Here is a 13,178-nt window from a genome sequence, read left to right as displayed (position 1 = left end):
CCCGGCGGTACCGGACCGGTACACAAAGAGAAGCCAGCACCAGTGGCAGGGGCTTTTCGGACCCCGGCAAGGCTAGGAGTCGCCGTGAATTTGCCGAATCCGTTAGTGAAGGGGACCTCCTGGGTTTCCAAACAGTCAAGTCCCGACAGAAGGCAACAGTCCAACCCAGTGAGAGAGACACCGCCACCGCCAAGGCAACCGTTTCTCAGGGCCAGCGCCTGCGGGCAAAAGGGGCTCCTCCGGCCCATATCCAAATCGGGGAGCGGGTTACCGGTGGGAACCCATTGGAACCGTACAGACAGCGTAGGTACAGGGAAAGAGACAGTCACCGCTAACCTGCAGGGAGCAACAACACCGCAGCCGTCCGAGGGACCCGTCCATCCAGCCGCTTGTTTTACCGTGAACTGTGTCCTCATCATTGGGCTGAGTGAGTACCTCCATGCCGTGCGACACAGCGCTGCCCCTGCGTCCCTGCACCTCCACAGGCCCCATAACCCGCCTGTCATCCATCCCAACCCCCATCACCGGGCCCCGGGACAACCAACCCCCTACCCACGGAGGGGAGAACTAACATCCAAGCTGCTCCCAGTCACCACTCCCGGGATCCCCGTCCAGAGCAGCGGTGGTGTCACCAAAATCACCACGACTGTGGGTGGCGTCACGGACAATATCCCTAAAACCAAAACCACCCCTTTTCACTCACGGGCGAGGAGCGCCGCTCAAGTCCCCGGGATCCGGCCCATCGCTCGACACACCGAGCAGCAGCAGCAACCGCAGAGTAGCGGCAGCCGGACCCGAGTAGTGGGAGAGCGCAGCGTCCCCTCCTCCGCCCGCGACACTATGACATCATAGATCATTTTTAGGTAGCTGCTGTGACATCACAAAGTGGGTTTTCATCATGAAAAATTTACGGTCAGGTAAACTACTGTAACATCACAAGTTAGTATCCATAATATGGAGAGTACTGTGACATCATAAGAAGGATTCCCGCTAGTAAACTACTATGACATCATCAAATGGATTTCCATCAGGTAAAAAACTGTGACATCACAGTAGTTTTCCTGTAGGACACCTATGACATCACAGTAATTTACCAGTACACCTGTGACATCACAGTAGTTTACCTGTAGTACACCTGTGACATCACAGTAGTTTTCCTGTAGTACACCTGTGAAATCACAGTAGCTTATCTGTAGGACACCTATGACATCACAGCAGTTTACCTGTAGGACACCTGTGACATCACAGTAGCTTATCTGTAGGACACCTGTGACATCACAGTAGCTTATCTGTAGGACACCTGTGACATCACAGTATTTTACCTGTAGTACACCTGTGACATCACAGCAGTTTACCTGTAGGACACCTGTGACATCACAGTATTTTACCTGTAGTGCACCTGTGACATCACAGTATTTTACCTGTAGTGCACCTGTGACATCACAGTATTTTACCTGTAGTACACCTGTGACATCACAGTATTTTACCTGTAGTACACCTGTGACATCATAGTATTTTACCTGTAGTGCACCTGTGACATCTCACTATTTTACCTGTAGTACACCTGTGACATCTCACTATTTTACCTGTAGTACACCTGTGACATCACAGTATTTTACCTGTAGTACACCTGTGACATCACAGTAGCTTACCTGTAGTGCACCTGTGACATCTCACTATTTTACCTGTAGTATACCTGTGACATCTCACTATTTTACCTGTAGTACACCTGTGACATCACAGTAGTTTACCTGTAGGACACCTGTGACATCACAGTAGCTTACCTGTAGTACACCTGTGACATCACAGTAGTTTACCTGTAGGACACCTGTGACATCACAGTAGCTTACCTGTAGTACACCTGTGGCATCACAGTAGCTTACCTGTAGTACACCTGTGACATCACAGTAGCTTACCTGTAGTACACCTGTGACATCACAGTAGCTTACCTGTAGTACACCTGTGACATCACAGTATCTTACCTGTAGTACACCTGTGACATCACAGTAGCTTACCTGTAGTACACCTGTGACATCACAGTAGCTTACCTGTAGTACACCTGTGACATCACAGTAGTTTACCTGTAGTACACCTGTGACATCACAGTAGTTTACCTGTAGTACACCTGTGACATCACAGTAGCTTACCTGTAGTACACCTGTGACATCACAGTAGCTTACCTGTAGTACACCTGTGACATCACAGTAGTTTACCTGTAGTACACCTGTGACATCACAGTAGTTTACCTGTAGTACACCTGTGACATCACAGTAGCTTACCTGTAGTACACCTGTGACATCACAGTAGCTTACCTGTAGTACACCTGTGACATCACAGTAGTTTACCTGTAGTACACCTGTGGCATCACAGTAGCTTACCTGTAGTACACCTGTGACATCACAGTAGCTTACCTGTAGTACACCTGTGACATCACAGTAGCTTACCTGTAGTACACCTGTGACATCACAGTAGCTTACCTGTAGTACACCTGTGACATCACAGTAGCTTACCTGTAGTACACCTGTGACATCACAGTAGTTTACCTGTAGTACACCTGTGACATCAGCTTACCTGTAGTACACCTGTGACATCACAGTAGCTTACCTGTAGTACACCTGTGACATCACAGTAGTTTACCTGTAGTACACCTGTGACATCACAGTAACTTACCTGTAGTACACCTGTGACATCACAGTAGCTTACCTGTAGTACACCTGTGACATCACAGTAGTTTACCTGTAGTACACCTGTGACATCACAGTAGCTTACCTGTAGTACACCTGTGACATCACAGTAGCTTACCTGTAGTACACCTGTGACATCACAGTAGCTTACCTGTAGTACACCTGTGACATCACAGTAGCTTACCTGTAGTACACCTGTGACATCACAGTAGCTTACCTGTAGTACACCTGTGACATCACAGTAGCTTACCTGTAGTACACCTGTGACATCACAGTAGTTTACCTGTAGTACACCTGTGACATCACAGTAGCTTATCTGTAGTACACCTGTGACATCACAGTAGCTTACCTGTAGTACACCTGTGACATCACAGTAGCTTACCTGTAGTACACCTGTGGCATCACAGTAGCTTACCTGTAGTACACCTGTGACATCACAGTAGCTTACCTGTAGTACACCTGTGACATCACAGTAGCTTACCTGTAGTACACCTGTGACATCACAGTAGCTTACCTGTAGTACACCTGTGACATCACAGTAACTTACCTGTAGTACACCTGTGACATCACAGTAGCTTACCTGTAGTACACCTGTGACATCACAGTAGCTTACCTGTAGTACACCTGTGACATCACAGTAACTTACCTGTAGTACACCTGTGACATCACAGTAGCTTACCTGTAGTACACCTGTGACATCACAGTAGTTTACCTGTAGTACACCTGTGACATCAGCTTACCTGTAGTACACCTGTGACATCACAGTAGCTTACCTGTAGTACACCTGTGACATCACAGTAGTTTACCTGTAGTACACCTGTGACATCACAGTAACTTACCTGTAGTACACCTGTGACATCACAGTAGCTTACCTGTAGTACACCTGTGACATCACAGTAGTTTACCTGTAGTACACCTGTGACATCACAGTAACTTACCTGTAGTACACCTGTGACATCACAGTAGCTTACCTGTAGTACACCTGTGACATCACAGTATTTTACCTGTAGTACACCTGTGACATCACAGTAGCTTACATGTAGGACACCTGTCGCCAAATTCTTCAATATGACATGAGTTACATAAAACATAAATTTGGAGCAAATTTTGAAATAAAAGCTCTTTTTATTTGTCTTTTACAACTTTTTTTAACTCCTAAAGTTGCAAATCTTATAAGTTTTGGCAAAAAAGGTGTCAAATTGAAAAGTTTGGGGATGGGGAGCCCCTATTTGCACTGTGGTGATTCTGGACAGTCCCTTTTTTGGCACTGCTATGGAAGACTATGGGATTGAAGGATTATATGAGCGACACCACTCAAATATCTGCATTTTGTAGCAGTTCTCAGCACTTGGCACAGATTATAAATAATGACACCTACTTCCCAGCCTGTAATTTACAGCTCCAGTGATTATTAGTCGTTTGCTGCCTTCTTCCTCCTCTCCTGCCATGATTCATGCGGTGCAGCATCCCCACCATCAGCTGCACAGTCAGCGTTACATAATCAGCGCAGCCTGAAATAATCCGCGTCCTCTGCTGCCACCTGGCGGAAATCTGCAGGAACTGCAAAAACAACTGCATAACACGCATGCGCACAGAAGCAAGCTAGCCCAGAAAGTAGTTTTTTTTTCTTCTCATTAACTCTGCCTGGTGGTGAGCACATCTTGTCCATTGTAAGGGGAGGAAGAAGCTGTAGGGGCTCCTCATTTGGTGAGTATGCAAGGTGTAAGAAGACTGCTGCAGTGGATAAAGATTATATGCAATGCAGTCTATAAAATATGCCAAGAAACACTGACTTCCAGCTTAAATTTACCAATATAGTGCATAAAAGGTGTAACATGTGCTCAGATTTCCTATTTATAGCACCAACGCATTCCAGAGCGTTGTACAAAGTGGACTCGCAATCTAATTTTGCAATTTTAGACACATGCATGATTGGAAATGATTTATCAAGTTTGTGTTTTTGGATGACCATGACCATGGTGGCGGGGGAGGGGACCCTTGGCGAGGCCCTCATTCAGATATATACGTAACATTATAGGCTATGGGGCAGTTCATTTCTCCATATTATATATATTTATTTTTTTTTAGTTTTTTTTATTTTCTTTTTTTTTTTTTGCCTATTCGTTTTTAATCCTAATCACACATCAAGGTCATCCATTCAAATAAATGGATAAAAAAAACAACAAAAAAAAACAATAGAGAGCACCTGGATACAGATACAGGTTTTCTCCACTTTTTACTGTTTAATGTATAGGTAAAACTTTTGAATTTTTTTTTTCAATTTTCTGTATTTTTTATTATTTTTTGCACGTTCGTTTTTAATCGTAATCACGGATCAAAGTCATAAATTCAAATAAATGGATGAAAAACAAATAAACAAACAATAGAGAACACCTGGATACAAATACGGGTTTTGTCCAGTTTTTACTGTTTAATGTATAGGAAAAACTTTGGATTTTTTTTTTTTTTTATTTTCCTATATTTTTTATTTTTTTTTGCACTTTTGTTTTTAATCCTAATCATGGATCAAAGTCACCCAAAGTCATTCAAAGAAATGGGTAAAAAACAAACAATATAGAACACCTGGATGCACATACAGGTTTTGTCCACTGTTTAATGTATAGGAGAAGCTTGGATTTATTTTTTTTTCTTTTTACTGTATTTTTGTTTTATCTGTTCGTTTTTTTAATCCGAATCACGGATCAATGTCATCCATTCAAAGATATGGGTAAAAAACAAACAAAAAAACAATAGTGCATCTAGATATACATGCAGGTTTGTCCACTTTTTATTGTTCAATGTATAGGAAAATCTTTGAATTTTTTTTTTTATTTTTCCATATTTTTTAGTATTTTTTTTTGCCCGTCCGTTTTTAATCCGAATCACGGTTCAAAGTCATCTATTCAAATAAAAGGGTAAAAAAACAAACATACAATAGAATACACCATACAGGTTTTGTCCACTTTTTAGTGTTTAATGTATAGGAAAAACTTGGAATTATTATTTTTTTAATTTTTATTTATTTTTTAGCCTGTTTGTTTTTCAATCCTAATCACGGATTAAAGTAATCCATTCAAATAAATGGATAAAAAACAAATAAACAAATAATAGAGAGCACCTGGAGACATATACGGGTTTTGTCCACTTTTTACTGTCTAATGTATAGGAAAATCTTTGGAATATATTATTCAATTTTTCATATTTTTTATATTTTTTTTTTTTCCTGTTCATTTTTAATCCTAATCACACATGAATGTCATCCATTAAAATAAATGGGTAAAAACAAACAAACAAACAATAGACATCACCTGGATACAGATACGGGTTTTGTCCAGTTTTTAATACATTGGAAAATTATTTTTTTTTCCTTTTTCCGCATTTTTTTAGCATTTTTTTTTGCCTGTTCCTTTTTAATCCAAATCACAGATCAAAGTCATCCATAACAAAGAAACAAACAAACAATAGAGAGAACCTGGAGACACACAGATTTTGTCTACTTTTTACTGTTAAATGTATAGGTAAAAATTTGGAATTTTTTTTTTTTTTTATTTTTGCATATTTTTTATGCACGTCCGTTTTTATTCCTAATCACGCACCAATGTCATCCATTCAAATAAATGGGTAAAAAAAAAAAAAAATAGAGAGCACCCAGATACACATATAGGTTTTATCCACTTTTTTACTGTTTAATGTATAGGGAAAAACTTTTATTTTTTATTTTTTTGCGTGTTTGTTTTTTAATCCTAGTCACGGATCAAGGTCATCCATTCAAATAAATGGGTAAAAAACAAACAAAATAGAGACCCTGGATACACATATGGGTTATATCCACTTTTTTTTATACTGTTTAATGTATAGGAAAAAGTGAATTTTTTTTTTTTTTTATATATTTTTTAGTATTTTTTTTTTTTATTCACGGATCAAAGTAATCCATTCAAATAAATGGTTAAAAAAAAACAAATAAACAAACCATAGAGAACACCTGGATACACATACGGGTTTTGAACACTTTTTACTGTCTAATGTATGAGAAAAACTTTGGATTTTTTTTTTTTTTTACTTTTCCATATTTTTTATTTTTTTGCCTGTTTGTTTTTAATCCGAGTCACGGATCAAAGTCATCCATTCAAATAAATGGGTAAAAAAACCAAATAATAGAGAACACCTGGAGACAGATACGGGATTTGTCCACTTTTACTGCTTAATGTATAGGAAAAACTTTGGATTTTTTTTTTCTTGCATAAAAATGGTGGTAAATTAGACACAGACCAAAAATGGATGAAAATCCGATTTAATGGACTGATGAAAATGTTGTTTGTTTTTTTTTTTTCTTGCATGCAAATAAATAAGGACATGTAAGGCTATGTGCCCACGGGACTCTGTATCTGCGGATTTTTCTGCATCAAAATCCGCAGTTTCCCCCGGAATCCGCACCTTTTCATAGGTGCGGATTTGACGCGGAATTGACGCGGATTTTGTTGCCGATTTTTATTCAATTGAATAGGCAAAATCTGCACGAAAATCCGCAACAATAATTGACGTGCTGCAGATATTTCCGCACGAAAATCCGCACGATTTCCGCTGCGGAAAAATCCGCATGGTGGGCACAGCATTTCCCAAATGCCATAGAAATGGCTGGGGAGTAGCTGTGCTGTAGATTTCTGGAAAATCCGCGGCTTTTCCGCGAGAAATCCACTGCAAAATCCGCGCATTTTCCGCAGCGTGGGCACATAGCCTAAAGGTCCTCAACCTTTCTGAGCTTAAGAGCCACATACGTCCCCGAGAGGGGGTCGCGAGGCACATACGTCCCCGAGAGGGGGTCGCGAGGCACATACGTCCCCGAGAGGGGGTCGCGAGGCACATACAGCCCCGAGAGGGGGTCGCGAGGCACATACGGCTCCGAGAGGGGGTTGCAAGGCAGATCCAGTTCCGGGAGAGGGTGGAGAGACGCATCACACGCCGGGAGAGGCTGGCGAGGCGCATCCCATGCCGGGAGAGAGTGTCGAGGCGCATCCGGCTCCGGGAGAGGGTGGCGAGGTGCATCCAACGGCTCAAAGAAGTGACTGATCCATAGATGGCGTCTATTAGGCTGGTTTCACACTACGTTTATTTAACATGCGTCAGGAACGTTTTTTTGCTGCAAAAGCGGATCCTGCTTTTACAGCAAAAAACGCATGCAAACGCATGTCTTATTTTGCAGGATCCTGTCACTGGATGTTTAGGGGCGGGCATTGGAGTCATGTGATCGGGAGTGAGGGGAACTAGACTGGGAGCCGGCTTCTGACAGCTGCAGACGCTCGTAACCAAGGTAAACATCGGGCTTGGATGCCCGATATTTATCTTGGTTACGAGTGTCTGCAGCTGCTAGGAGCCGGGCTCCCTGCACACGTAACCAACGTAAACATCGGGTAACTAAGAGAAGTGGTTACCCGATATTTACCTTGGTTACGAGTGTCCGCAGCTCTCAGGTGGGAGAGAGAGGGAGGGGAGGAAGGGGGAAAGACAGAGATAGAGAGAGAGAGGGTGAGGGAGGGAGGAGGAGGGAGAGACAGATCACGCGAGACTGGTTCTGTGCATGCTCAGTAGAGCAAGCAGGATCCTGTCTATCAGCACGCCAGCGTTCACCTGCGTTTGCGTGCTGTTTAGTGAGGATCCGGTGACATGCAGTATTTGGACGGAGCTCAAAAACGCTACAAGTAGCGTTTTTGAAAGATGTTAAAAAACTGCAAGTCACCGGATCCTCACTATAACGCACGCAAACGCAGGTGAACGCAGGTGGACGCGAGTCCATTGCAAATGCATTGAAGTGAAAACGCATTTGCACTGGATCCGCTTTTCCGCTAAAATAACGTTATGGACGGATGTTAAATAAACGTAGTGTGAAACCAGCCTAAGACAGTGTGCACATACCGCTAGACCTCTTTTAGATATCAGTAATTTTCCTTGCACGGTAAAAACAGTGTTGTTTATCAGTGTTTGGTCAGTTTTTCAGGAAATTTCACAGACTGCACTCTGCGGCCATTCTTGTGCTTTCCGAGATTTTCATGAGTTGGATGCCTCCGTGATTTTTCATAGACCACTCACACTGCAAAAAACAATGTGTAAACGGCGCCGTAGACTAAAACGAGCACGTGCTGTGTGTGAAACAGATGTAAATCACGGGTGTCTGGATAAGGCCTTAGTTTTGACTTAAATAAATCTGCTTTGAAAAGTTTCAAAACTCTTGCGGCTTTTGGCGTGTTCATGCCAGTTTCGCCCAGGCCTGCCTGCACCTCTTAATTAGTCAGGAGCGTCTGACTCCAGCACTGGCATATTTTTGGCAACCTGAAGTGGTTAAAAAGATACTCAACATATGCACGGGGAGTCGTTTTTACATGCAGTTTTTTTTGCCGCTTTTCTGTCAGGATACAGTGTTTTTGAAGCATTTTGAGAGTTTTTTTTTTTTTTTCCTGAACTTTTTGATTACGCATCGCCAAGTTTGGAGCAGATTCCATTAAAATAGAATTAAAATGCCCCCCATGGCCTGCAGCGTCTATGGGCTTGCCTCCCAAGGCCTACGGCATCTCCGGGCTTGCGTCCCATGGCCTGCGGCGTCTCCAGACTTGCCTCCCATGGCCTGCGGCGTCTCCAGACTTGCTTCCCATGGCCTGCGGCGTCTCCAGACTTGCCTCCCATGGCCTGCGGCGTCTCCAGACTTGCCTCCCATGGCCTGCGGCGTCTCCAGACTTGCCTCCCATGGCCTGCGCCGTCTCCAGACTTGCCTCCCATGGCCTGCGGCGTCTCCAGACTTGCCTCCCATGGCCTGCGGCGTCTCCAGACTTGCCTCCCATGGCCTGCAGCGTCTCCAGACTTGCCTCCCATGGCCTGCGGCGTCTCCAGACTTGCCTCCCATGGCCTGCGGCGTCTCCAGACTTGCCTCCCATGGCCTGCGGCGTCTCCAGACTTGCCTCCCATGACTGCAGTTTCGCTAGGCTTGTCTCCCTTGGCTGCAACATCTCAGTACTTTTTTCCCATGGCTGCAACATCTCAGGACTTGTCTCCTATGGCGTGCAGTTTCTCCGGACTTGTCTTCCACGGCTGCACTGTTTCTGGACTTGTCTCCATTGAGCACATGTGTAATGTCATTGGTCAGTGATTACTTGGCAGCTGCCAGCAGAGGATCTTGATGATTTGCCCAAGTGCATTCAGGGTCAAAACCTTCCTCAGGTGATATTTAATAACCTCAGTGATAGTGGCTGAAGCTGTCAGTGCCTGGATTTCTGCATACTCCATATTGAATAAATAGCAGTTTTTCATCCATGTATGGTTCATGGGTCAGCTTTTACCATCTGCATATTAATCTTTTTGCATAAAAAAAAAGCAGACAACAAACTGATGGTGATTTCATGGTTTTAGCAAACAGTGGGGAGGAAAAAAGCCCGCACATGGACACAGTTTACAGATTCCATCCGAGCTACATCCAAGTTTTTTCATGGACCCATTCACTTTGGCAGGGTCTTCAATCGTCAACGCACAATCGTGTTATGGTGGGTCTGGGAGGTTAGTGGTGATCTCTATCTGAATGGACTTCCACCCCAGATCGCACTACTTATAAGCCGCCGTCGATCAGATTGATCCGCGTTCGCTCTAGTCACTGGTTTCAGCAGCATGTGCTGACTGTGTACTTGGTTCCTGAGCTGTCTCCATACTCCCCCCAACCAACATAAGGACCCTATGTGGGGAAGGGGTTAATTTAAGAGCATCAACAACCTGGTAGATTAGTGATTCAGTCCCTAAAAAAGCAGAATGTGGAGCTGATCAGGAAAGGAGGAAGGGTATAATGATATAATTCTCTTCCTTTGTGTTGGTTCCAGCTTTCAGCACTGGTGCATCATGATTATACCAGTCCGATGCTTCACCTGTGGGAAGGTGGTTGGAAACAAATGGGAGGCGTATCTGGGTCTCCTACAGGCTGAGTATACAGAAGGGTAAGGATTCAGACCCTTTTTTTATGAGCTGAGGGCTAAATCTGTCTAATGTTGTGCTTGCTCTGGGGTTTCCATGGTGACATTAATAGGCAATCGTGTTATGTGACGTCACACAAGTTTGTAAATGCTACCCAGACAACCCCAGAGCAAGCACAATTATTGTTATATTTTTTTTTCTGTCCTTGTGCATCAGTTAGAAATATCGGGAAGACGGCATAACAACCATGGCGGAATATAAAGGGTTGTACCGGGGGGGGGTGATGGAGAATGGGGGCAGGAGGCAAGGCAAGTGTTGTGGGCACTGTGCTACAGCACTGTGCTGGGGGCGGGGAGGCAGGCACCATCCTCAAGACATCGGCAGTGCGGGCTTCAAATAATGGCGTTGGGAGACAGCGCATGCACAAATGGGAGCTCTTGGGTCAAGATCTCATCTGCGCATGCGCCGCCTCCAGCCCATTGATGTCCCAGCAGTGGACTTGAGAAAAATGGCATGTGCGCAGATGAGATCTCAGCTTGTCATTGAGCCTATAACTCAATTTGCGCATGCGCTGACTCCAGGCGCCATTTCTTCGAAGCCCGCACCGGTGATAGTCCCTGGATATTTTCTCTGCCTCACAGCGCCGCCGAACACCTATGACCCCCCCCCCCCCCCTCCCCCCAGCTCCACGACTACCCTTGCCTCCTGTGATGCCCTTCTCCCTGGTAAGATATCACCGGATTAGAAGACAGACACACACACACACCCTTTTTTTTCCTCTCTAAATTTGGGGTGCATCTTATAATCCAGCGCGTCTTATAAAACAAAAAAAAATGTGGTATTCTGGAAAGGAACCTTATGCACGACTAGTGATTTTCTGCTCTTCCTTACGCGCCGCTCACGTCAGCGGTATTTTGCCGGATCCGGCACAAATGCGTTTCAGTTCCATTCATTTATAATGGAAGTATGTCAAGATGCGGTTGCGTGTGTCCTACACAACCGCATGGGACCGCATCTTGCCGCACTTCCATTGTAACTGAATGGAACTGAAACGCATTTGTGCCGGATCCGGCAAAATACCGCCGACGTGAGCGGCGCTTTAGTTTGGTGTCCCACCATGCCAATTGAGCTATTCCACTGCAAAAGTCCGACGCACCAGAGTCTTCCTCCTTACATAGTAACTTAGCCACCTACTATATATGGTCAAGACTTGAGTTGGGGGCAGTAGCCCCGGGGCCGGGCTGTGCATAGGTGTCTGTATTTGGGCTGACCACTCTTCGGTAAGACACCAACTAACCGTCTGCTCTCTCGTTCTCAGTGACGCGCTGGACGCTCTCGGGTTGAAGCGTTACTGCTGCCGCCGGATGCTCCTCTCTCACGTTGACCTCATTGAGAAGCTTCTGAACTACGCGCCGCTGGAGAAGTAGCGTCAGAACCGACAGCGCTCGTTTTTGTTTTTCCTGTTCACTTGTTAATGTAAAAAATGTTCCAAATCTCAATTACAGCAAGTGCTTAATAAAGTATTTATTCGCGCAACGTTTTTGGAAAATCACGTGTTCGCCCTACGTGCTGCAACACCAATGTGGCCTCATAGTGGATTCAATCTTTCCTAATTTTAAAGAAACTTCCCCCACCTTTTAGTCTGAATTCATTGGAACGTTGGTTCTTTGCACTATACTACCACAGTCCTGCAGCATATAGGGATAATTTTTGGACTTCACAACAATATCAAGGGGATTTTTATTAGCCACCTACCTACTATGGCAATCAAAGTGGCATCCCATGATGTATACCGAAAAGTGGCATAGGCTGTACATGTAGGGGGTTACATTGATATTGGGCTCATTCAGACCAGTGCATATGTGAAACAAAAGGCTATGGACCAATATAACTGATTGGTGTAGAAAAACTAACATTTTTACACACAGATATGATCCCAGAGTAGAAAACTTGCAACATGCACACTGACCCGGCTTTTGGATCAGACCCTATAAGTTGGATTGTGATGTGTATCATTTTGTGTAGGTTTGTATTTTAGCATGGTGCTCTGTCCATTCTATGTATTATTTGTCCTGTCTGCAGGTTAATAACCCCCTGAAGTGCTTCTGTCCCTAGGTGGGGGGAAGCTGGAACCAATACAAACTCTCTGCTTACCTGGGGGATTATTCAGTTTGGAGAAGGACAAGAGACAAGCAGGAAGATTCATTCTCTGTGGGAGAAGCTGCAGCTACAGGCAACACCCCGGAGAGCTGTTGAGAAACCCCGATTTCCCTGGAAAAGGACTGCTGGAGGATTGTGACTGATCCCCAGGATATTTATCCCATTACTGGACGACTTTACCCTCTGTGTGGTGGATTATTTAATGAACCTTCTGGATTGCATGGAATACACCCAGGTTACTTACCGGTAGCTGGTTTTTCCAGAACCCATGACAGCACCCATATAATCACGTGGTGCTGTCATGGGTGAGGGGAAAACACCAAGGTTACTTACCGGTAGCTGGTTTTTCCAGAACCCATGACAGCACCCATATAATCACGTGGTGCTGTC

The 13,178-nt window shown here is 44.4% G+C and overlaps 2 protein-coding genes across 2 annotated transcripts in view; one reads left to right on the top strand and one right to left on the bottom strand.

The window, feature by feature from the left end:
* LOC142256061 (tetraspanin-4-like) overlaps positions 1-4,158 on the bottom strand; it is a 187,664-nt gene extending 183,506 nt beyond the window's left edge. The window contains exon 1 of the mRNA XM_075327565.1: positions 4,063-4,158. Within this exon, the coding sequence (XP_075183680.1) occupies positions 4,063-4,132 (70 nt within the window). The 5' untranslated portion in view covers positions 4,133-4,158. The remainder of the gene's footprint in view (positions 1-4,062) is intronic.
* Positions 4,159-4,275: 117 nt separating this feature from the next.
* Positions 4,276-12,164, top strand: LOC142256062 (DNA-directed RNA polymerases I, II, and III subunit RPABC5-like). Its single transcript, XM_075327567.1, has 3 exons — positions 4,276-4,391; positions 10,538-10,651; positions 11,947-12,164. The coding sequence occupies exons 2-3, from the start codon at positions 10,557-10,559 to the stop codon at positions 12,053-12,055; spliced, it is 204 nt and encodes a 67-aa protein (XP_075183682.1). The 5' UTR covers positions 4,276-4,391; positions 10,538-10,556; the 3' UTR covers positions 12,056-12,164.
* The last annotated feature ends 1,014 nt before the right edge of the window (positions 12,165-13,178 follow it).

Source organism: Anomaloglossus baeobatrachus, chromosome 11 (genome assembly GCF_048569485.1).
Source record: "Anomaloglossus baeobatrachus isolate aAnoBae1 chromosome 11, aAnoBae1.hap1, whole genome shotgun sequence".
Classification (NCBI taxonomy): Eukaryota; Metazoa; Chordata; class Amphibia; order Anura; family Aromobatidae; genus Anomaloglossus; species Anomaloglossus baeobatrachus.
The sequence above is the reverse complement of the archived record's forward strand: the minus strand, read 5'-3'. Positions and strand labels throughout refer to the sequence as shown.

Bases quoted from the DNA above. Each gene is read 5' to 3' on its own strand.
- LOC142256062 (XM_075327567.1), top strand. From the start codon at position 10,557: ATGATTATACCAGTCCGATGCTTCACCTGTGGGAAGGTGGTTGGAAAC. The intron at 10,652-11,946 runs GTAAGGATTCAG...TCTCGTTCTCAG, and splicing joins CAGGCTGAGTATACAGAAGG to TGACGCGCTGGACGCTCTCG.